Source organism: Xiphophorus hellerii, chromosome 14, assembly GCF_003331165.1.
Source record: "Xiphophorus hellerii strain 12219 chromosome 14, Xiphophorus_hellerii-4.1, whole genome shotgun sequence".
Lineage (NCBI taxonomy): Eukaryota > Metazoa > Chordata > Actinopteri > Cyprinodontiformes > Poeciliidae > Xiphophorus > Xiphophorus hellerii.
In genome coordinates this window covers 20,015,743-20,041,968 of record NC_045685.1, presented here as the reverse complement: position 1 = coordinate 20,041,968, position 26,226 = coordinate 20,015,743, and the positions used below count along the sequence as shown (strand labels likewise).

Below are 26,226 nucleotides of genomic sequence, written 5' to 3'. Positions count from 1 at the left end.
CTGGTTCTTGATGAGAGCTATAATATTCATTCATGCCATCACCTAAAGATGGTTTCTGATCCACCTCATCACTTTGCAAGGTCTTTATTTTAGCGGTTGATGCTGCAAGATCAGCTTCTAGCTCAATTCGCTCCATCTTTAACTTCAAGTTTGCTTCCTCCATTTGCAAAGCATGTTTCTCTTTCAAGGCAGCTACTCGTGCCAGTGCAGCAGCCTGTTCTGCTTTGGCCTTTTTTAACTCTGAAGAGACTGAGGAAGATCTGGATGCTGATGATCTTATGGAAGAAGAGGATTTTGATTTCTGTGATACATTGGATATGCTGTCAGATGGTCTGATTGTTGATTGTACAATGTCTTTTTTCCATGTTTCAACATCGTTCAAAAAATAATTTAGGTTAGTTATTCGAGGCTCAAACCAGTCATCGTAATCATTTTCTTTTTCTTCCTCTGATAAGAGCTCTTGAACTAACTTATGAGCATTTCTAAACTCATCCACAGCTTCCTTAAATGCTTGCACTGATTCATTGACTGCATCAACATTTCCTGCATCCGACATCAAAGTCTTGATTTCATTAATCTTTCTAGTACAGGCACCCAGTCTGCCTCTGCGCGAAAGAACGCGCACCTTTAACATGTCCTCAGACGCAGGAGGAGTTTCAGGATCAGACATCGTTAATTATCACACAGATCCCTTCTCTGTCAAATAAGTTCATCAATAAAAATTCTTCTTTGCCACAGTCCTTTTTCAAAATCAACAACTTTGCTTTCGGTAGTGATCCATAGTTTCTTTGTAGCGCAGCGGCGCTTTCATTCATAAACTTAATCAGCTGGTTTTACTCACGGCCCGCTGGCTGCTTTCTTTGTTCGTCTGCGAGTGATCCGCTGGATCCCCCAACCTCCTGCTGTGATTAGGCAGCGGAAGCAGCTGCTGCAGGGCATCTGATTGTTTGGTTAAGGAGCGAGGGGTGAAATAGTTTTTCCACCGTACCAAATAAAGTTTAATTTTACATTTTTGGAAAGTCAACTCGGAGAGTGTTTCTGTTATTTTTGTACATTGATAAAGTCACCGTTTGCCACCAGAAAACTTTCCGAGTTGACTTTCCAAAAATGTAAAATTAAACTTTATTTGGTACGGTGGAAAAACTATTTCACCCCTCGCTCCTTAACCAAACAATCAGATGCCCTGCAGCAGCTGCTTCCGCTGCCTAATCACAGCAGGAGGTCACCTGATAAGGAGGAGGGTCTAAACAAAACAAATAAATAAACAAGTTACAATAGATATATTATTTATATAAATTTAGATCTGTAACCTTAATACATTAGCAAAAATAAATGAATCCACTTCTTAATAGGCTCCAACACTTATTCATTCTTTGTTTACTATTTAAACATTGACAACTGAAAGCCTTGTCATAGTCCAGCTTGCATAAAAAAATAAGGTTGATTTTGGGACAACAACATTACCTGCTACTACCTTCACCACCACTTTGAATTGTTGAAAAGCAAGTATTCATGGAATGATAGAAGCTAATAAAGTACTTAGAATATTTTAGCTGAATTTTCAGTATTTGAAAAACCTGTAAATAACTATGAAACATTGAAAGCACAGTCACATACCATCTTTGATGCTGTTGCTCAAGTGACACAAATAATAATATAATCTTTTTATGGCGGCTAGCAAGCAACGTTTAGATGCGCATTACCGCCATCTACTGGAATGGAGTGTGGATCGGGATGCTAACTTTATAAAAAACTATGTCCTCTGTCAAATTCTTCTTAAGGTATTTTAATTGATGTAAAATTTCCAGCTTTTAGGTTTCTGGCAGAGCTGGGAAAGACTAATCAGTTGCAGATTATTTGGCAGATTGAAACACTTATGTGCAGTTAGCTTACCATCAGATTATAAACCACTTAAAAAAAAAAACTTCAAAAGTCACCAAGTTATAAGAGTGAATATTTTTATTTTGTCTGATTTTAAATATTCCTCTCAAATATTAGAAAATGGATAGTTAAAGCAAGAGAAGTGAAAAACAACCCAACCACAACTCACCTACCCCAAAGAACCCAGCAGGGGGCGACAAAGGCATAGAAATGAGCTATCTCAAAATTCAGAAGTAAACTGAAAGCATTTAACTGTGGGCAGCTGCATGTTTTGAGTTGAGACAGATGTTTTGTTATACTCTTGTGAGCAGGTAAAGGATCGGTGCACATTTGAACAAACACATGAACAAGGAGGGAAAGAGAGAAAAACCCCCACAAGGGTAATCAAATACTTTCTATTTAGTAAATTAATCACAGGATTAGACATGATGGTTCCATCAACATATTTCTGAGACGGGAGTTAGATGTTTTTATCCTCACATCTTAATAAAAGTGTCACTTTAATTCATAATAAGACAATTGGTCTTTTTAAGATTGAAACATGAAAGTATGTCTGAAAGAAATTCAGTATGGTTTGATATGATACTAATCTTACAGCTTAACATGAGAAAAATAAAGAACAGCAGGCAATAAATCTATTTAGTAAAATGTGTGTCCTGTTTGACTTGTTTCTGCTTATTAAGCTGATTCAAAGTGTGAAGGAAACCCTCCTTACATAATTTTCTATGTCCAAAACATATGGCCTCAAATAGTTAGTGTAGATCAGAACTCAAGCAGATGTTGCCAACTTGGATCTGGACTGACTGCGGTTATAAATCACATTAAAGTGCAATAAAGTGTAGGTTGTATAAAGCAATACGAATAATGAAAACAAATAATGTTGATTAAATTCTAATCTAACAGAGCAAAAAGAAAAAAGACAACGTTAAACTCAACAGAAACCAACACAATATATACATAAAAAGATAATGACAGCAATCCTAATAAATTCCACTTATAAAAACAAACAAAAAACCCATCTGAACCACTAGTTAGACAAAAGAGTCATACATGATAAAATATTAATTAAGCAATGATAATTTTTTTCTAAGTAAATACATGTGACTGGTAATATATTAAATTTAAGAGAACAAAGACGAGTAAATATTCATTAAAGAAACTGGACTGATCCACAATTTCATCCTTGGATTTCTTCATGGTTTGATGATGCGAACCTTCAGGGAAAACTGTGATAAACCATGAACTTTGAAGAACTGTAAAACAAATCACATTTTAAAGTTCTGAAAGTCATTTAAATTTATGTTGAATGATAATTAAATCTAAAATGATACAAAATTCAACAAAGGCTAGTCTCACCTCTACTAAAACGTCTTCCATCTCTGAATCTGACAGTAGCGTCTTAGAATTTAATTGCAGTTTCATTCTAATAATATAGCCTGTTGACACAAAAAGACATAATTAAATGATTATGTCAAAATATAACAATTTGCATGGCAATTTTGGGGATTTTCAATACAGTTCAGAAATGAACACTAGTGTAACAATGGTTTAATTATTTGGTAAACTCTTTAACACAACTATTACCATCTAGTTTCCAGCAAGAGAGAGAAAATTGAGCTAACATGAAGCTTTTTGCATAGCTATACATTCAGGGATCTCATTGACTGCTGGCATTGACAGTTGATTTTAAATCTTCAAAACTTAAATCAAATTTGGTGAGTAGGCTAATTTATTAAAGGGAAAAAATAACTGCAAGCGTCTTACAGATGGATTTACTTACTTGGTTCTTTAGTTGAAGGTCAAGCAGATTCCAGCACAATGATGATTGGCAACATAAAAACAAGAATATATTGGATGAATGAACATCAAACAATTCTGGGGTAAAGAAGATTTGAACTCATATGTTTATTGAAATATTAAAATAATTACTTTATTCAATTTGTGTCAGTTATTTCTTTAAATATGAAATAAAACCATATGGAGCAAAATCTACTTTAAGTTAAACAAAATGAAACAGTTTTGTGTATGTATATTTTTGTCAGTGAAGTTAATATAACTAGGCAGTTTTTAAGTGAAAAGCACTTCCTGTGAAAGTCCACCTTTCCTGTTGCAGTTGACTTGTAAAAGTGCGGTTGCCAAAGCTCTATTTTTATCCATTTATACATTATAAAGACATAAATTATCTCACCAAGGAAAGCTACAAGTTGTACTCCACTGCTTCTGATGTTCTCAAACACAGAGAAGAGAGTGAATGTGTATATGGTTCTAGGAGTCAGAGATGAAACTGTGTGAGTTACTGGTCCATCTCCGTCTGGTGGATTGATGTTTGTCTCTGTCCCATCAGACTGGAGAACAAAGCTGGTGTTGTTGTTGATTTTATTCCACTGCAGGGTGATGTTGCTCTTATATTGTCCTGATTTTTGAAATCCTTCTGCATTTTGAGGAGCTGATATAGAAAAATGAGATGTTCAGAGATGTTCATCCAAATGATTTACACTGGTGGCTTGGACTAGTGACTCACTTTTGATGCTTTCTTTGCATCAAAAGCTGACGGCTTATGATGCAGAGACTCTCCAGTTTCTGAATTATCTTACCAGTAACAGCTTCAAATTGTACTCCACTACTTCTGACGTTCTCAAACACAGAGCAGAGAGTGAATGTGTATTTGGTTCCAGCAGTCAGAGATGAGACAGTGTGGGTCACTGGTCCATCGCCAACTGGTGCATTGATGTTTGTCTCGTTGCCATCATACTGAAGAACAAAGCTGATGTTATTGTTGATTTTATTCCACTGCAGGGTGATGCTGCTCTCATTTTGTTCTGTCTTTGTAAATCCTGCTGCATTTTGAGGAGCTGATGTAGAAAGAGGAGATGTTCAGAAATGGCACAGTTTAGATTTTTGCAATTGGGTTTTCTTGTATATCTATGAGTTACCAGTATCTTAATTCTAGCTCAGACAAAAACTATGTCCAGGTCAATCAATCAGTCATGTAGAGCAGAGGGAATATATGATTGCTTTTTGGCATTATTGTTGTAAACACATTATTGATCTTTCCATCATATCTTCTCACCTTACAAAGCTATTACAGGTTGTTCTATATTTGTAGCCATCTATATATTCCTTTTACCTTAAATTCCAGACTATAAGCCGCTACTTTTCCCCCCTCATTTTTTAACCACTGCGGCCTACACAAAGATCCGGCTAATGCATGTTTATTTTTATTTTTTTCATCCCACCAAAAACATTTTTCAGTAACAGTAGACCGATCAAATTGATGAGTAGCTCACAGACGTCCAATGCAATAACTAAAAAGCACATTCACTCAAACAAAGATACAGAGACTTCCATCAGGCTCGTGATATCATAAATATGGATGAAGTACCTCTGACCCCACAAGAGGCTATAGTAGAACGTTTTTCATGCACTGTTTAGTAAAAAAGCATAAGCAACGTAATTTGTGTTACTGATCCTTACATATATTTAAAGGTAGCTATGTTCAAGGAGTGTTCGAAAAACAGCATGTAGGTATGCATTTGTTTATGTTACCATATGGATTAAATTAAAAGTTAAAAAAATCCTCATAATATCTGATATTACAATGTACAAGCACAACATTTTTTTTTTCTAAAATTGCTACAGAGCGTACCTTTAGTCTGGAATTTACATCTGAATATCTTTAAGTCTTTTCCAGGGTTTTCTCCCATTTATACCTCATCCAAATGATCCAAACATAGTGGTCCAGGCCACAAAAGCTTACTGCTTTTTAAGCAGAAAAGCAGTGACTCTCTGATGTCTGAAATGTCTTACCTGTGACAGCTATCAGTTGCTGTCCACTGCTTCTGATGTTCTCAAACACAGAGAAGAGAGTGAATGTGTATTTGGTTCCAGCAGTCAGAGATGAGACTGTGTAGATCACTGGTCCATCTCCATCTGGTGCATTGATGTTTGTCTCTGTGCCACCATACTGAAGAACAAAACTGGTGCTGTTGTTGATTTTATTCCACTGCAGGGTGATGCTGGTCTCATCTTGTCCTGACTTTGTAAATCCTTCTGCATTTTGAGGAGCTGATGCAGATAAATGAGATGTTCAGAAACGGCACAGTTTAGATTTTTGCAGTTCGGTTTTCTTATATGAGTTCCCTGTATCTTGTAGCTCAGACAAAAAAACAAAACAACAACACCCTCCCTCCCAAAAAAAACCAAACATGTCCTAGTCAATGAAACAATTATGTAGAGCAGAGGGAATATATGATTGCTTTTTGCCATCTATGTTGTAAACACATTATTGATCTTTCCATTGCATCTTTCACCTTACAAAACTATTACAGGTTGTTTAATGTTTTCAGCCATCTATATAATTCTTTTAGACATCTTTAAGTCTTTCCCTGGGTTTTTCTCCCAAATGATCCAAACATAGTGGTCCAAGCCACCAGATCTGTCATTGAAATATCTTACCTGTGACAGCTGTCAGTTGCTGTCCACTGTTTCTCACATTCCCAATCACAGTGTAGAGAGTGAATGTGTATATAGTTCCAGCAGTCAGAGATGAGACTGTGTAAGTTACTGATCCATCTGCGGCATTGATGTTTGTCTCTGTGCCGTTATACTGGAGAACAAAGCTGGTGGTGGTCGCGCTCCACTGTAGAGTGATGCTGGTCTCACTTTGTGCCAGTACTATGAAAGGTGGAATTTCTAACACAGATAAATAGAACACGCATTACAATATAAATCATTATTTTTCTTTTACCAAACATAAAGATTATGCTACACATTTGGTTCGGTCAAGAAAATAACTGAAATTTCTACAAATTTAACGATGATTTGATTAGGGTTTGTGTGTGTGTGGGCGCATGTGTGTGCACATTGAAATCATCTGGTTGTAAAAGGAAAACAGATAATTTTTAATTTTTTGTAAATTATTACCATAAAGCAGTACCTGTACAATATGCCAGGTCGCATGCAGATGCCTGTTGAGGTTTGTAGACGTAGTATCCAGAACAAAGTTTGATCTGGATAGTGTGTGAGGGAAAATAGCAGCAGGAACCTGACCAAGCATTACATACAGTGCGAGTTACGATTTCATTAAGCTGGACTGGATGAGCCCCATTTATCCATAAAGGAGCATAAGTTCCACATCTTCGTTCTGCTACACATTTCTCTGGCATCTGAGCGCTGGTCTGGCCCAAATAAAAGCGATACCAACCACTCCAGGCAATGTTTCGGTCACAGTGTGAAATTAAAATGTCCGTATTCTTTGTTGAACGCCATGCATCATTCACCACAGTGTAGGTGGCACAGGGGTCAAGGCATTGAACAACTCCACTGGTGGTGATGCACTCTGTGCCTGAAGCACAACACTGACAGCCAGTACAAGAAGCTTGGTCATCATCAAATACAACATGTGGAAAAAAACAGAAGATAAACATTATAAGTTTAAAGATACCAAATACTTTTGTTTTTATTTTGACCTATCAGATTTTGAGAGAATATGAATGAAGGATTTTCATGAACTCAAGAATAGATTAGCAGCTAAGTAAAATCACAATATCTTCCATAATTATCACTAAATGCAATTCCACAGTCTGACAGGTACATGTTAAATCCAGTTGCAGACCATTTTTCTACAGAGACTTAAGTCTCTGAAGATCTCTCTGATGTTTTCTGTGAACAATGATCAGAAAGATCTCACTCCATTTCATTTTGAAACTGTTGCTCCTGTTAGGTTTAAGAAACTACACTGCAAATAAAACTCATTTTAAGAAATTTTATGACCAATTTCACTTTGCTGTCCTTCAAAGGAGACTCATGTTTAATTGTTAAACAGCAGGTTTTACAGTAAGCTTAATGAGAAAATTATTCCCCAAATCTTTTCTCAACCTCAACGTTCTTGAACGACCAACCAACAGACTGCAAATACAACTAACAGATTTGTGGTGAGAAAAAGTCTCTCTTTCATAATAAGATGTAAAGTCTTACCAGCAGCTACAGAGACCAATGAAGTCGTTTGGAGAAAAACTGCCATCAAAACAGAAACAAAATGTGGAAACAGCAGATCAGTACATTTGAAATTAGACATTTACATATAATATATTAAAAACAATTTGCTAAATGTCCGAATAATAGCAGAAAAAACATTTTTATGTAACATTAAGCAAGCCAACTAAAATTAGTGTAGCGTTAAATTGTTAGAGAAATCAAAGTGGAACTTGATTGATTTGTTTGACAAGATCATAGTTAAATCCAGGCGCACCTGTATTGTAAACACACCGCTTAAATGTTTGACATCATGTAAAAGTTTAAAAAAATCAGTCAGGCTATCATAAACACTATAAACAAATCTGTTTTTTCCTATGGACATTGTAAAGATGCTGAAGTAGTCTCATTTTCCAATATTGGCTAAAAAAATATTTAGCAAGGAAGCTCACGTTATCCATTGACAAAATGAAGAAGCCAGATTATAGTTTGAAAATGCACTCAGAAACAAATACCTTAATTTTTAGTGATAACAGAAGTGGTTTTTTTTTTCAATATATTGTTATATCTGGAGAAAAAATGTGTAATTTAATAAACATTTTCCAGCATCAATTGAAGAAATCATCCTGAAAGTTATAGCTCAAAAACAAATTGGTCTTCTGAATGGAAAACGACACTAATGATTTTTTTAGATTATCAAGAAAGGACAGCAAAGTTAATGTTTTGGTGTAGCCATCACAAAACCCTGGTGTAAGCCCAATAGAAATAATTAGTTGAAACTATAAACAAAAGTTACACTTCTAGAAATTATAGATAATATTGATAATTCTAATGTAAATAAAAGATGAGGAAAGGTTTGGACCCACGACTTCCTTGCATTGAGGTGAAAGTGCCAATCACACTTTATGTGCATTTTCATGTACACTATAAAAATGCACATATACATTTTCATAGTGTACATGTGCAGTATGAAGATGTACATAGTACACATGTACATCTTCATAGTGTACATGTGCAGTATGAAGATGTACATAGTACACATGTACATTTTCAACACGTTATTTTGATTTGAACCTTTTTCTAAGGTTGCTTCTCTCTCAGTTTCCCACTGTGGAAGAAACTCTAAAAGAAAAAAGACTTTAAGAAGTTAGAGTAAGAAAAACAACAGACACAAACCTGAGAGTCCAAACAGGATGAGCCTGTAATCCATCAGTGAAAGCTTGAAATAAAATAGTATCAAGAAAATATGTTCTACATCCAAACACTATAAATGCATTTCACAACACAGACAAACGGATGACAGCTTCAAGGCTTCAAGACATACATAGACAAAGTCTTGAGATGCTCTGCGTGTTTCAAGGTGCTGCAGATGGGCGTGGCAGTCATGGTAGAGATGCATCTCTTCCATGAATGCCACATATGCATATACTGTCTGTCACATTCCAGGATGTGTGACAGTAAAAGAATAAGGATGAAAGCAGATCAGTGTCATTTGAGTTAGTAGAGTTCAACATTTCTAGAGTTCATAGAATGAGCAGTTGCATCATTCAATGTGTTTTATCACCAACATTGTAGTTTGTTAGACTAAACGTTGAGTGTCTGACCAGGCAGTCAACAGTTAGGAGAAGCATAGGGGACTGTACTCTCATCATGTCTTTTTACCCAAACATGTCAGACTTCAAGTAAAGACTGGAGGCATCCCTGCTAAAACACAGTTCAGTCAAATGATTGAGTTATCTCTTCAGCATCCAACTAAGTTTAGCAAAGGTCTGATAATAAGAAATTAATTCATTTCAGGTGTACTTTAGCAGGGATGCATCTAAAACCAGCAGGACAGCAGCTCTCGAGAACGATGATTGGAGACTTGTTAGCATCAAGTTACTAGTTAAAGTTACTGTCAGTGGACTTTGTGCTAGTGTAGGTTTGGTTTAGTGATTTAGTGGGACAGATTTGCATTCACACAGCAGCTGAATGTGACCTAAATCCTACGCAAAACAGAGGGAGATGGAAGAGAACAGTCAGTTTTTGTCTGACCACATGTTCTCTCTAAAACTGGTCAATTGCTGGTTCTTTTGTATTTTCTTGGTAATTTCCAAATATTGACCTAAAACTGGTGTGATGGCCACGTAGTCAGTGACCCCACATGCCAACACCTTTCCACTTTTAGTTTTCATAATCATATCACACCTACTGCAGCACAAAATATATGTCTTTGTTCATATTTTCATTAGTTTGACAATCTTAAAAAACATTAGTTGTAACTGTAGTGCACACAATCGGTTATCTTCTGCATATTTAATTCTGTGAAGCATCTTTTTAATGTTGTGTTTTCCTGTTTTGGTAGAGCTGTGGAGAAGTTTCTCATCGCATCACATCAGACTGGATCCAAATGCATTATATGCAAAGATGTACCTACTAGAATTTAGCATGCATGAGTTTGGTATAAATGTTGCCAACTAAAGTATATGAAACATTATTATCAAATGGAATAGATTATAGGAACATTTGAGTTTGGATTGCAAGTCCCATTTTAAAAATTGGGGACACAACAAGAGAAGTTGTGAATAACAGCGCTAACATCCTGTGGGATTTCCAGATCAAGCTTTATATATAAAAAAAAAAAAAAAGATAGGCAGCCAACTGGAAACTGTGGCAGCAGTGATTAATGTAGCAAGCTGAAGCAACAGCAACATAAAAAGAAACAAGAAAGCTTTAAAATACCTGACTGGGACCTCAAAACCACAGAGAAAGGCTTCATCAGATTCCACCCCCAACATCTGAGATCTCTTTAATTACAGAACAACACAACCATCTAGAACCGTTAAGTTCCAGAGAACCTAGAGAACCCAAGCTTTAAGTATAGATGACATGGTAATGGAGTCTATTTTATATCACAACTGTAACTGATGCTGCAGATAATACTTTCTTGTGAAATGGATCTGCCGTAGATAACTTGGGAAAATGAAAGTAAAGAAGCACCTTACACTGTGTAGGTGATATTAGAGCAAGCAAGAATAATGCAGGGTGTGCCCAGTTCCATTTGCCTTTGTATATATAAGCATTGGACATTTCCAAATTTCTGTGCAAAGAAGATAAGAAACTTTGCAATTCAAAGCAAAAAGTGTGAATGAAGCATCTCATGAAAGAGCGAAATTAGTGCTGCAGCCTAGAACATGAGATAGAAACAAGATATTTCTGAAACCAATGTTTTTGTTCTTCACACTGAAAGCCATTTCTACCATGCAGGGGTGACGGTGGATCAGAGGATAGTAGTTTATGTATTTAACCTTTCTTTACTTGATCTTTAATCACAAGAGCATAATATGATATCATGCTAAATATGAAATCTAGCTAAAAACCAGCAACAACAGATGGATAAAATCCCTGAATGTTTTTAGAGTTTGCTTTTGTGACTGCAATTTAAGATGCTACAGTTTTTATGTCTTTGTCGCCCCCTGTTGGGCTTGTTGGGTGACTGATTTGTGGTTGTTTTTCCTTTCTGTTGTTTTAACTAATAATTCTGAGTAACATAAATTGAGACAGAGGAATTAAGAATGCTTTTGAAGTGGATTATAACATGATTATAAACACACCTAATGAGTTTTTGAATGAATAATTAGTTCCTATGTTAAGGAGGGGGAAGCAGATTATTTCAGACAGTTGAAATATTTGGTTCCCTCCACATAGCTTTGGTAATTAAAGAGCAAAGGTTTTGAAATTCTCAATGATAGTTGTGTGTGATGGTAGGACTAAGCGACCTAAACCTCAAAATGATTGGTTAATTCTTGTCCCAATGGAAAATAAAACATTACAAAGTGTGATATTTTGGTTTGTTTTGGAGAGATATTGGGGGATGGTGAACTTTGGACGACCTAAAAAATAATTTTCAATATCTCAGAAACTAAAGTTGCACAAACGAAAATTTTAACGGCACAAACGGAGCACTAACCACTCAGACTATTTGCTGGATGTTTTTTTGACGTGGGTGGGGTGTCAGCTTTACAGAGCTCTGATACTCTTAAAAAAAACCACAAACCTGTTGTTTGAAGAACTTTGCACAAGAACAAGTTTATTTATTCATTTTAGCGTTTTGTTATTGTTGTTTTGGTGCTGTTGATAAAAGGAAAGTTACAACCTTGACATGATTATGCGAGTCATATTGCAGAGAATCGATCACAAGCGCCGTGAAACTTGTCGGATCCGCCTTTCTGACTGCGGTGCTCGCTCCCGACCAACGGGGAAAAGATTTTAACAGAAGAACAGAATTTCGCATGACACCGGTCCGTGGGGCCAATGAATGACCTGCATATTTTATTTGTGTCTCTGTCATCTGATTCAAATGACTGCCTCCTCTGCATGCTGTCATGTTTCAATGAGTGCATTTATTCAAGTCAGGTTTTTGGCAGAAGGGAAACACCTGAGGACCGGCTTTGAGAAACACTGCCTTAAAGTGAGTGATGGGTGACAGTTGCACCCTTGAAGCAAAGTGCTCACATGGATACCATTTCTACTTGGCTCTGTGGTGACGGCATGCAGCGGACTCTCGCATGTTATCATTTGGGGCTCTGTGTCTCTTCCAAACGCTGTGCTTTTCCATAGTCTCATCCAAGTAAGGAGAACTCATCAGGCGCAGGTTGAGCCCTTACCTAAATTAAGTTAAATTATTAATTGATGACAATTGAAGACAGCATGAAGCACCCGAAGTGAGACAAATCTACAACCCTTCCAGCAGGAGGCGATGGCTTTGATGCGGCTCGGCCCCGGGCCCACCGTCCACCACATGCCTGCGGCTTGCGGGTCAGGTGTGCGCACCTGGGAGGAATCATGAACAGTGGGACTCGGGAGAGCCGCGGAAGATCACAAGCAAGTCCCGCAAAAAACAAAAACCCAGAACCCAAGAAGAAAGCAAAACCAACCTTCATGATGCTGCATGTTTTGCTGTTTGCCTTTTTTCCTTTGCATGCAGTTAGTCATTTGCTTGCATGTTTTGCTAGTTTGCTGATTGTTTGCTGTGCATGTTCATATTTGCTTGTGACTATTTAGTTTGCAGTGCTTTTTTTCTTTAGTGCAGAAATGCTTCTTGTTTAGTTAATAGGGTTAGTATTTCCTGATTTAAGTCATCGGTCATGCCACAGTTAATTTGAACCATCAGGTTGCCAATGCATTGGCTGCATTCCACTCCAGCACTGCTGTGACTGAAGAGCTAGACGGGGGTCAAATGTGAAGGCTGGAGCGGCTCTGTCCATGTAAAGACCACAGAAGCACAAAGAGAGGAGGAGAAGAGAAGAAAGCGTCATATCTTTAGGTATCAAATGTTGGCAAACTCCTAATGCAAATGGAAAAAAGATGTAGCTTGCAGCAATACTTCTCATATGAAGGCAGAACTGAAACAAATGTGGTGTTTCTCAGAACGTGAAGTAAAAAGCAATATTATTTAAATAGCTGTTTTCCTAGCAAAACGTAAAGCTGCACTGACAACTTATGCGATTCCATATGAAATAACTTTATAGATGGTGACCCTAAACGTGCCAAAATTTGTTTTTATAAAATTTAGGAGGTCACAAATTTATCTTTGGTAGCAAAAGGACTCAAAATTTTCCACCTAAACTAAACTCATGAGTAGTCAAGTATATATAAGATAAAGGCAAAAGAAAGAGGAAATTTGAATGTCACATTGGAAAATTGTGTCTTTTTAGCATCTGATGTCAGATAGATGCTAAAAAGAGACAAAGATTTTCCTTTAATGTTTTGGTCTCCATTGCAGAATACATATATCCAAATTCCCCAATCCTATATAATTATTTAATCTCAACATGTCTCTTGTCTCCCTTTAGCTCCCTAAAAAAGCAGAAAATCTGATACCATCTGCACAAAATGAGACCAGTATAACTTTGCAGTGGAATAAAATCAACAACACCAGCTTTGTTCTCCAGTTTAAGAGACAGAGACAAACATCAGAGCAGCAGATGGAGATGGACCAGTAACTCACAGTTTCATCTCTCACTGCTGCAACCAAATACACATTCACTCTCTTCCAACAGATTTACCTTATTTTTCACATAAATTCAAATTTGCAGTGGTTTTAATGACCTTAATGTCACTGTAGAACTTAAAAAATATTGTCCAGACTTTTGTTTTGTAAAACCTGCTATTATTAAGTCTTTCTGTTGTTAATTTGTGTCCACAACACAAATTAACTTGTGTTGTGGACAAGTTAATTTTGAAATTACAAAAAATAAAAGAAAATGAAATCACCTCAATATGTTTTTCTTTTCTCTTTTCATGTCCACAAAACCGACTTGCTTAAAACTTAAAACTTCATCAACCAACAAACAGGTCCAAGTGAGTAAATAAAAATCATTTTTTGTTTTTCTTTATTTTTTTGCTGTTTGGAAACGTTTTGCCATATAAAAATGTTGAAGTTAGAATTTTATTCAAAAACAAGTATCGCATTACTTTTATTAATATGCAAATTAATATATTTCTATTATGTTAGTGAATTATAAATCTCTAATTTTTGTTACCAACAGATTATGTTTTGGGATTGAATCTGAGGTTGGAGCTTCCCAGCACAATGACAGAATCAGAGATGGAAGATGCTTTGATAGAGGTAAGCTAATATCTATTTAAATTTGTTTTATGTCTGTTTGTGTCTTTAATAACCTTTGACTCATATGTGTGTTTTTCAATCCAGCACCTCAGAAAATATAATCTGCCGCCACAGCTTACTCTGAAAATCGTTTCTTCCAAACCATGAAATCACCGGGACATCAAATTCTGGATAATTCATCTGTAACATTGTTTCCTTTCCCTAAAATAACATGAGGTTTATTTTATGTACCAATTTCTAAATTCTGGAATGTTGTCATTTTACTGATTTGATTTTCTTTTGCGAGATATTTTAATCTATTTTTGTTTACCACAAACTCAATTAAGAATTTCTTGTATTTTCATTAATAATTTGTGTACATTTCTTCTATGATTATGTTGCCTCTAAATACAGTTTTAGGGATCAATGAATTGGTTTCTTTTTATTGAAAAAATTATGTTAGACGAAATACTGAAAGCTAGATGCAGAAGCTTAAAAAAACATGAAAACAAAAACTTAGGTATGTGACAAAGTAAAAGTATGAAGAAGCAAAACTTAAGTCAGTGTGACTCCATTTTGCTCCCCTGGCCATTACGTGAATGTGTTATTCTGATCTCCCACCACCAGGTGGCGGTGTAGGTATTTACCACAGGTTTCAGTGACACCGAGTTCAGTATTTTCGTCCTGACAGTGAACCAAACTATGTGACAGCCAGGTAGTATGAGGTAATGAGAGTTCTTTAAAACTATTTGAAGCCGAAGCTATACTCAGAACCCGTTTTTAAACTGATATTTCCTGTAACTCAACCCTTTCAGTGTATTATTGTCACCTCTGGTTCTTAGAAGTAATGCCTCACAAACAACTGAACTCATGACAGATTTATTAGACAAAATAACCAAATGTGCAAAATGTGTCTTTGTGTTTCTGTTCCTTATTCTATTACTCTGAAGAACAGATGGCACACATTTGAAACACTATTAACTTTATGCCTTAGAATATGATTTAATTGCAAATAATTAATAATAGGACCACTAAAGTAAACTCAGTGATCAAACCAAAGCTAAGCTCAGTGTGAAAACAGAAATAAAACCAACATTTGTTTATAACATCTCTAATATAGAAATGTCAGACAAGGTAAATAAAAATAATTTGAATATATTTTAATACAAAGATTTGATGCAAACTGTTTGAAGTTAAAGAGTTTCTCCCAGTGAGCGATTCTGTAAAAAGAATTTTTTAGATTTATGATAATAAGGAATCTAACAAACTCCAGGACAGAACTATAAAACTACTTCTGTTAATTAGCAATTTATTCCAGGCTGGACTTTTTGGTCTCCCAACTTTTTCAGTTTGCTGTACATCTATAAAATTGCACACAACATCCTGAAAAAAGAGCATCAGTTGTATGTTTTATACAATGGATGACATGAAAACAGTTGCAATAATTAGTCAGACAGAAAGATTGGAGGAATATGTAGAATAGATTCAGATCTTGTTGTGAAGATCTGCCTCACTCCATGTCTGTCTTTGCCAGAGATTTTTTATTGCTACCGACGCATAAATATGATCAAGTATTGATTGATTTTCTGCCTTTTAGATTATGTCTGTGCCTCTATGGACGTCATTAAGCATTTCACTCAGGTGTATTAGTCCCACAACACTGGCCCTGTAGGTCTGGAGATGAACAAACCAATATTGTTTTGTTGGACTAGAGACCATTTATTGATGGCCTCTTAGATTATGTCTTTGCCTCTATGGAATTTTTTTTCACAAGTTCTACAAACATAGAACGTTTGAAAACCATGTGAGGGTGAAATACTTTTATTTTACCCTCACAAAACAAACCTCTGATTTTTATAAATTGGCAATTGGTATTCAGTAAAAAAAAAGTCTTGTTTGTTTATATGAAGAATGTAGTTTGTCAGAAAGTTCAGTGTGAAAAACAAGGAAATGCTGGCTAAACTCAGATCTATGCTGAGATAATCTGCACAGATTTACTCTGACTATGTCAGCTTGCTTGTTCACAAAACCATGGATGATTTAAGTTTTTGTTTAACGTGTCTGTTTTATGTTTCACAATAGTTTTCTTTCTTTTACATTTTACAGAGCTTTATTGTGGAAAAGCAATACTATATTTGGATTTTCAGAGATACGTCAATTTATGCAATTTATAATGACCCAATTAATTTTGTTTTCTTCAAGGTTGTTCTCACATCATGGATTTAAGCATTTTGCCAATTTTGCACAAAGTTTCTTGTTCACCTCTGATAGACCCAGAAAGCTGCAAAATAATCTGAATATTTCTACAGATGACTGGATTCTGACTTTTACTAGAAGTTTGACATTGAGTGAAAACATTCAGAGTACAATCTCCTCTGCTGCTCCTGTGCTGCTGACGACCTGCTTACATGACTTTTTAGTCTCACAATTATAATATTGGCAATAGACTTTTAATTTAAAAAAAGCCTTAATGCAAAGTGAATTTCTATGAACTCTGGTGTTTTAAATACTGGTGCATCCAATGACGTTTATCTTCTTTGTTGCCTGATATCTTTTGTTTTCAAAATACGCTCATCCTCATTCCTGTGCTGTCAGATGCTGGTAACTGATTGCCCACCCACCTCAAATACCTATAAACATGCAGTACTTCTCAAGATTTTGTTAAGGTGTGCTTTGCAGCTTATAGGTTATTAGCTTGTATAAGTTGTGAAATGCATTCATAGTGTTTGGATTTAGAAGATATTATCCGGATACTTTATTTTTTCTCAAGGTTTTACTGATGGATTTCAGGCTCATCCTGTTTGGGCTCACAGGTTGGTATCTTATTCTGGCTTCTAATAATCTTTTTTCTTTTAGTTATTTTTTCACAATGGGAAACTGAGACAGAGAGGAAATGTAAGACAAAAGTTAAAATCAAGTTGTGTGTTTAAAATGTGCAGGTGCACTGTGACTCCCTCAATACGCTTTTAATAGCTTCTTCAGAGACCTGATTCACTCAGTTTTATCTTATGATTTGTGTTAAGTGTGATAAGACAATGTGTCTGTAAGTTGATTATAATGACCCAATGTGTCATTTAAAATGAATAAACCTTTTACACATATTCAAATTGATATTTGGATTTACAGGGATTGCTCATTGCAGCGATGCACACATTGATTTTTCAATGTTCTTCTCTAATACAATGCATATTATACTATTTTTTTTTAAATAAATCAAAAGTAAACTTAAAACAGAAATGCAGAGAGAAAAGCAATAGAGTAACTTATGACCTTCAGGGTTCTTGTTTTGTATTTTCTGTGAATGTCTTTTTTTGTGGTTAATTATTCACACACTGTCACAGGTACTTCCATTATATTGTTACTCCTCCCTGCTCACTTTTACTTGTGGTTAAAGAATCAGGAAATTAAATGTTGCCCCACAAAAAGTTAAATGCCAACATAAAATGTGATTGAAAAACTAAATAAAATAGAAAGGTAGAGCTATGAGGAATGAAGTCCAACAAAGGGCAAAATTATCAGCAAGTCTGATGAACCACGGTGAGGGGAAGAAGCAAGGTCGGGTTTAGCAGAATGTTCTGAAAAAGTACCGATACAACCAGGATGTAGTATACGCTGGGAAAATATCAGGAGATTTAAGGAGGAGCAGCGACATGTGAATGAGCCGCAACAGGCAGAAGATTGAGCTGAATGAGCAGCCGACCGTCTGGGTGACCTAAATAAGAAAGCAATTATTTGTTGTAATTGCTATTGAGAAATTGAAAAATGTTAATTAAATAACTGAGTTTAATGTTTAAAAATACACTTTAATTTCATTTCTTTTTATTATGATTACAATTTCTTGCTTTATGAACTACATGTTTTCAGTTTTAACATTGTCTTCAAAGACACAAAAATTACTACCACTATTAAGCTCAATAGCAATCCAACACAATATATGTATAAGAAAATCATTACAGCAAGATAAATTGAACTGAATCTGGTAAACAAAAAGTCAGACACCTGAACCAATAGTGAGACAAAAATAGATTCACGAATGATATAAGATTATTTAAACAATCTCTTAGAAAGAGTTGTCCAAGATAAATAAATGTTGCTGAAAACAATATATACAATTTAAGAGAACAGACAGAAGTAAATATTCTGCATAGCAACTGGGCTGATCCAAGATGTCATCCTTGACTTTCTTCATCGCTTATGGTTTAATGATGCGAACTTTCATGGAAAACTGTGATAGACCATGTGCTTTGAGGTACTGGAAAACAAAACAAACCCTCTTACCACCAAATAATGTTAAGGCTATTTAAATTCATGTTAAACAATAAGTAAAACCTACAAAAATATAAACTTTTTCAACGGTTAGCCTCACCTCTGCTAAAACCTCTTCCATCTCTGATTGTGACAGTTTTCCTTGAGAAGTAAGTTGTACTTTCATTCTAGTGACATAACCTGTTGACCCAGAAACAAATGATAAAAAGGTTAGCATTAAATTATGTTAACAAAATGTAATCATTTACATGAACATCTGTAGCATTTTCAACTACAGTACAGCAACGAACAATGATATAACAATGGTTATAAGTGTATTGGGAAAAAAGCATTACCATTTAGTTACCAGTAAGACATTAAACTAATGTTAGCACAGCATTTCCTGGAGAGATCTCATTGGCAGCTGGCCATGTAAAGAAGCTGCTATTTCACTAAGAAGTGTTTTTGTCCAATGTAGTAAATGTAGCTGAGACAATTTTTATTAGTTCTTCTGTATTTTTTTGAACACTTCTGTTGCATTTTTTAGTTTTAACTTCTGGGCATCAAAAGGTTTACGACTATTTCTGTTCTGGCTTTAAGATTCCTACCTTGTGATGTGACTTACCTATTGTGCTGATAAATAAGATGTGCTAAGATTTTTTTTTTTTAATTTTAAATTTACTAGAAAGTGAAAATTGTTACACATTATGCATTGAGGCTTTTTTCTGCTTCAGGATGCAGCACAAAGCATGACCAAGACAATAAATCGACAATCGACTTGACCTCATGCTTTTGTGCTTTAGATATATGAATGTCGACTTTTACTTCTCACAATTTTATGGTATTTTATTAAAAGTGACCTTTTATGCTTCCTTGAACAGGTTAGGATATTGTCTATGGGATTTGCAAAATATGTTCATCACATTTTTTGCACAAAATCCTTCTTAGGTAATGAGGTTTCCGTTTTATCAGTTCTTCCTGTTTTGAGCTCCTCCTTTCAGAAAAAGATGTTTTAGGGCCTCTTGTCACTGTAAATCCAAATAAGCTGCTGCTGGCCACGCCCCCAACTCCACTTTTACACTCTCATATGAAAATGGCTGCAAACAGATGCTCAATTATACAACCATACATCTTTGAAAAGCAGAAATACAACCTCCTGCACAACCAACAAGAATGCAGCAGGAATGTGCCGACTTCTAATGTTACATTTCAAATGTTTTAGAAACTGCTAATACTTCAGACATCACAAAATATTAACTTATTGCCAAAAACCAGCTGGGTGTTTTTTTTAAGTGTGTGGGATGTTTTTAGAAGCAGTTAAGACCCAAATGGAAGAACAAAAATGTGCAAAATATCAATTTTACATAATGCCCCCTCTGTATTGGTAACCTCCCTCATCAGAGAAGTATCTATGTGCAGGTGAGATAATATGTTGATATTACACCTATTGGTTGTGGACAGAACAAATCTGTTTTGTTTTTTTTATGGAAGAGTGGCAAGACTGTTGTTGGATTGTCAAGATAATGCCATGTAAAATCACCTTGATAGTTGACCACAAGAGGGCGCTCAAATAGTATGTGAAAAATTGACACTGCAGGACAAAATCCCTAAGCTTGCAACCAGAACGACATCACAGGTTTTGATAAAATATGTTAGATTGTGCTATACATAACTGTTTACAATTATTATAATTACCAGTTGCCCCAATATTACCAGTGTTTTACTGTGTTGTTGTAGGAAAATCTTAAAGTGTATTATGCTAACTAAAAATGAAATGTTGATTGTAAAATTTGTTCATTAAAATAATTGTATTTATTTTAGTCCTAAGGACGTCAAATTTGATATTTGTTTGCTTTCATAATATAAAACTTTATCAAAATGCAACAAACGGATTTCATAAATAGGGTTACTTATGAAAAAATAACTACCAGGTATCTTACAAATGAATTTACTTACGTGTTTCTTTAGCTGAAAGTGGATCAGATTCCAGCATGATAGTGGTTGTCAACATGAAAATGAGAATATATATGGATGAATTAACATCAACCATCCAATCATCTAACCGATGCTGTAAAAACATTTCTGGGATCAAGAAGATTTTAACTGTTAAGTAAAATATAATTAATCTAACTACTTAACTTTGTGGCAGTTATGTATTTAAATCTGAAATAAAACTGTTTGGAGTAAAATATACTTATTTGAGTTTTTAAAAAAACTAAATAAATTTGATGATGTACATTTTGTTAGAGAATTTAGTTTAAATCAACAGTTTTTAAGTGAAAATCACTTCCTGTGAAAATCTGCCTTTTAGCAGTCGGACATTTTTATAAAGACGACTTATCCATCGACTATTGAGGAGAATATAAATACTCAACATACCATTTTTAAATAAGATCTAAATAGAAAGAAAACATCTAAACTGTTTGTCAAAATTGATTAAACTTTTGTATTATGTACACTCATAAACCAACATCTTGGTACAAGTTTAAATTTGAAAATAATTTTAAATCTAAACTTAATAATTTTGGTTTATAGTTTTGATATCTGACTGGTCTTTTGACTCTTAAATGTATGGTGATCAATACTCAATTTGTATCCATCTATACATAATAAAGAAGTAAATTAACTCACCAACGAAAGCTACAAGTTGTACTCCACTGCTTCTGACGTCCTCAAACACAGAGAAGAGAGTGAAAGTGTATTTGGTTCCAGCAGTCAGAGATGAAACTGTGTAAGTTACTGGTCCATTTCCAGCTGGTGCTCTGATGTTTGTCTCTGTGCCGTTAAACTGGAGAACAAAGCTGACATTGTTGTTGATTTTATTCCACTGCAGGGTGATGCTGGTCTTATTTTGTCCTGACTTTGTAAATCCTTCTGCATTTTGAGGAGCTGATATAGAAAAATGAGATGTTCAGAAAAGCTTAGATTTTTGTAGTTGGGTTTTCTTGCATATCTTTTAATTTCCAGTATCTTAATTGTTCCTTACAGAAAAGAATGCCTAGGTCAATCAAACAGACATGTACTGTAGAGCAAAGGGAATTTATGATAGCTTTCTTCTGAAGTTTTAAACAGATTATTCATCTTTTCACCTTACAAAACTACATCAAGTCACTTTATGTTTTCAACCATCTATATCCGTGGTCCGCAACCAACGGACCTCGGTCCGGATACGGACCCATATGCCATCCCATCCGGACCCGGAATAAATTGTTAAAATATTTTTTAATTTTGACGGGAGAATTAATTTTAAACCGGAGCATTTATTTTTTTCCCTATCTGACACAAGTGCTTTTACCAGCACTGCACTGAGCAAGGATTGGAAGCTACAAACCAATCGCGTGCGAGTCATACTAACCACGTGGTTCAACTAGCGAATCAAATCGCCAGCTTGAACTCAGAGCGAGTTGTATGAGCAAACCGAAGCAGAGGTTTGTAGCCAGGCACAGACATCCACGCAGTGTGATATAAGGAAGAGGAGGTGAAAGGCGAGCGAAAAGCGATTGAAGCGAGAAACGCAGGGAGGTGATACAGGAAGACAGGGCGTGAATTACAGTCAGAAGAGGTGCAAACACTATGGCGCTTTCTAAAAAGAGAAAAGTAGATGCCGAAAATCGAGCGTTCAACACGGAATGGACTGATGCATACATGTTCATTCTTCCACCCGCGAGCACGAAACCAGTGTGCCTCATATGCTCCGAAACCGTGGCACTTATTAAAAGTGCCAATGTCAAGCGTCACTATGAGACTAAGCACAAAGCATTTGACCAATCATACCCCCCTAAGTCTGAACTCCGGACGCAGAAAATTCGAAGTCTCATTGCCCAATATGATCAGTCCACCAGGGTATTAAGCCGTGCTTTCAGCTCACAACAGCGTGCTAATGAATGTTCCCTCCGTGTTGCTTGGGTTTTAGGGAAACACAAAAAGCCCTTTACAGATGCAAGTATTGTCAAAGAGTGCATGACTGAAATAGCAGAGGCGTTACTTGATGGTAAAGAAAAAGATGAGCTCTGTGACAAAATAGAGAAAATACCCCTGTCAGCCTGCACAGCCACAAGGAGAAGTGAGATACTAGCTCAAGATTCACTGTCCCAGCTGGAAGAAGCTATTTGTAAGGCACCGTGTGTTGGCCTGGCTGTGGATGAATCTACTGATGTGTCTGACAATGCTCAGCTATTGGTTTACATAAGATTCTTAAACAGGGAGAAAAATCAGTTCTGTGAAGACCTCTTAGGTGTGACTCCCCTGCAGACCACTACCAAAGGAGAAGACATCTACCTGGCCATTAAGGAAATGCTAGCAAAGCGAGGAATAGAGCCAAAACAAGTGATATCAATAACCACTGATGGAGCCCCTGCCATGATAGGGAGAGAAAAGGGAGCTGTGGCAAGGTTGAAAGAAGACAACGCTGACCTGATCTCTTACCACTGCATTATTCATCAGGCTGTCCTTTGCTCCACCCTGTCAGATGAGTATGCTGAGGTGATGAAGACAATGATGAAAATCATAAACTTTCTCAGGGCATCTTCTTCTTGTCAGCATCGCATGCTCAGGGAATTTCTCAAAGAGGTTGATGCAAACTCTGATGATCTTTTGCTACACAACAATGTTAGATGGCTCAGCAAAGGCAGGGTGCTAGAGCGATTTTGGTCAATTAGACATGAAGTAACAGCTTTCTTGGAACAACTGGAAAGTCAGAAAGCAGCCAACTTTTCTGTCTTTCTAAATGACGAGAAAAACATGGGTATCGTAGCTTTTTTGGCTGATATCATGCCACACCTGAATGGGCTTAATTTGCAGCTGCAGGGAAAGAACAATTCCATTTGTGATCTGATGACAGCTGTCCGCTCATTTCAACGAAAACTTCAGGTGTATAAAGAAGATCTGCAAGGAGACTACACACACTTCCCAAAAGTGAAAGAACAGGTGCAGGGCCATAGAGATGTCTCCTCTTTTGTTGACTTTGTTGACAAGTTGATTGAAAACTTCAGCAAACGCTTTGATAGCTTCAGCATTGGAGAGGAGCTCACCCTCTTCATACAGAATCCATTTCTCATCACTGATGTCAGAGCATTCACAAATGATGTCACACATCACTTCAAGTGGGCAAACACTGGGCCTCTCCAGATGCAAATGATTGACCTCCAGGAAGATGTGGCCCTGAAAGAGCAGTTTGCAAGAACCGAATCTACCACATTCTGGCTCCAGATGGTTTCTGAGACAGCTTTCCCAGATCTGAAAAAAGTGGCCCTGTTTATCTTGACCATGTTCGGCTCCACATACAGCTGTGAGGCAGCGTTCTCTACAATGAACATAATAAAAACAAAATATCGTTCCAAGCTCACCAATGAGCATCTGCACATGTGCATGAGAATGGCCCTGACCTCCTTCAAGCCCAGATTTAAAATGTTGGCAGGGCAAGCCAAAGCTCAATTCTCACACTGAGCAAGGGAAATTGGGGGAAGACAGATGTAAGAGAAATCTGTAAGAGAAATAGTTCAGGTGTTTTGAGAGTTGTTTTGTTGAGCAGAAATATTGAGATTGTTCAAACAAAAGGAAACTGAAGCTGCTATTTTTTCTTAAGCACTTTCTTTATTTTTGAATACATAATTTAGCTATTTTTAATTTAAACTGCAGCCACACAATGTTATCCTGTGTTTCAGTGCTAATAAACTTCTTTGAAATTATTTTAACCTGTATTATTATTTTTTTTAACACCATGTATTCCGATATTGTCATACTGCAAATAGACGATATTGCGGACCTCTGCTTGAGGAAATTTCTTTGAACTGGACCTCCTCACAGTTTTCTTGAATACCCCTGATCTATGTAATCCTTTTAGATGTCTATAAGTCTTTCCCAGGGTTTTCTCCCATTTGTACCTCATTCAAATGATTCACACATAGTGCATCTAAAGCACATTGCTTTTGATGCAGAGAACCAGAGGCTCAGCTCTGAGGGAGTTTCTCTTGTCTGAAGGTGAGCTTAATCACCTAAAGAGAAAGCTTGATTAATCCTTTTGCATGGGGATGTCATTTTTGCAATTGCAATTCATATCTCACAGGGAATGGTTGAAGCAAAGAACGAATCTCTCTTAACTGCTCATGGAACAAGATGTGTGTTCTGATTGTTCAGGGGACTGATGAGAAAACAAAACTCAGTGAGTTGGTCATGATTCTCTGTTGGACATGTAGTTTTCAGTTTACTGTTTTGATCTCAGCAGAAACCTACATACATAGCTACATAGAAGTATAAACAGTGTATATAAAACAATTTTATTATAGTCTGTATGTTTTCGAAAATAATGACAAGCTAAAATGAGCTTTCTCATCAAAATGACACCTAAGGAAGGAATGATCATGTGAAAAGATACAAGGATGCAGTGAAATATCTTACCTGTGACAGCTGTCAGTTGTATGCCACTGTTTCTGATGTTTTCTAACACATAGTAGAGAGTGAATGTGTATCTAGTTCCAGCAGTGAGAGATGAGACTGTGTAAGTTACTGATCCATCTCCATCTGGTGCTCTGATGTTTATCTCTGTGCCATTAAACTGGAGAACAAAGCTAAAGTTGTTGTTCATCTTGTTCCACATCAGAGTGATGCTGCTCTCATCTTGTGTCAATACTCTGAAGGGTTGAGGTTCTAACACAGATAGTTACAATATGTATTGGAATATATAATTTCGAATTACTTACTGTATAAATAATTGAAATATACAATATTACCTGCACAATATGCCAGGTCGCATCCAGACGGCTGTTGAAGTTTGTAGACGTAGTATCCATAACAAACTTTGATCTGGATGGTGTGTGAGGTAAAATAGCAGCAAGAACCCAACCAAGCGTTACACACAGTGCGAGTTACTATTTCATTAAGCTGGACTGGATGAGGCTCAGTTATCCACAAAGGAGCAGAAGTTCCACATCTTCGTTCTGCTACACATTTCTCTGGCATCTGAGCGCTGGTCTGACCCAAATAAAAGCGATACCAACCGCTCCAGACAATGTTTCGGTCACAGTGTAAGATTGAATTATCCGTATTCTCTGTTGAACGCCATGCATCATTCACCACAGTGTAGGTGGCACAGGGGTCAAGACATTCAACAACTCCACTGGTGGTGATGCAGTCTGTGCCTGAAGCACAACACTGACAGCTGGTACAAGGATCTTCAAATATGTAATATAATATGTGGGACAAAACAGAGGATAAACACTATAAGTTTAAAGACAGAAAACAGTTTTGCTTTTATTTTGACCTATTGTCAGATTTTGATATCTTACTATTATTATTACTAACTGTAATGATGCACCCTGAGAGGTACATGTTACAATTCAATTGCAGCTTCTTTTTCTTCAGAGACTTAACAAGTCCTACTATGGACAATGATCAGAAGGGTCTCACTCCATTTCAGTTTGAAATTGTTGCTCCTGTTATTTTTAAGAAATCAAACTGCAAAAAAACCCCCAACTCATTTTAAGAAATGTCATAACCAGCAAACCTTTTTTTTTTTTTTTTTTACTTTGCTGTCAAAGTAT

The 26,226-nt window shown here is 36.2% G+C and overlaps 1 protein-coding gene and 2 long non-coding RNA genes across 3 annotated transcripts; all 3 read right to left on the bottom strand.

The window, feature by feature from the left end:
• Positions 1–1,989: 1,989 nt before the first annotated feature.
• LOC116732424 (uncharacterized) lies at positions 1,990–3,770 on the bottom strand. The gene is made up of 3 exons (XR_004341783.1): positions 3,662–3,770; positions 3,238–3,317; positions 1,990–3,134 (listed from the first exon to the last, which is right to left on the bottom strand). It is a non-coding gene; the product is annotated as an uncharacterized LOC116732424 (long non-coding RNA).
• A 628-nt stretch (positions 3,771–4,398) lies between these two features.
• Positions 4,399–26,014, bottom strand: LOC116733220 (exoglucanase A-like). The gene is made up of 5 exons (XM_032584000.1): positions 25,988–26,014; positions 25,417–25,903; positions 25,085–25,333; positions 5,689–5,946; positions 4,399–4,733 (listed from the first exon to the last, which is right to left on the bottom strand). Exons 1-5 carry the CDS (start codon positions 26,012–26,014, stop codon positions 4,399–4,401), a joined length of 1,356 nt encoding a protein of 451 aa, XP_032439891.1.
• On the bottom strand, positions 18,685–21,313 carry LOC116732425 (uncharacterized). Its single transcript, XR_004341784.1, has 3 exons — positions 20,645–21,313; positions 18,810–18,889; positions 18,685–18,695 (listed from the first exon to the last, which is right to left on the bottom strand). It is a non-coding gene; the product is annotated as an uncharacterized LOC116732425 (long non-coding RNA).
• Positions 26,015–26,226: the final 212 nt, after the last annotated feature.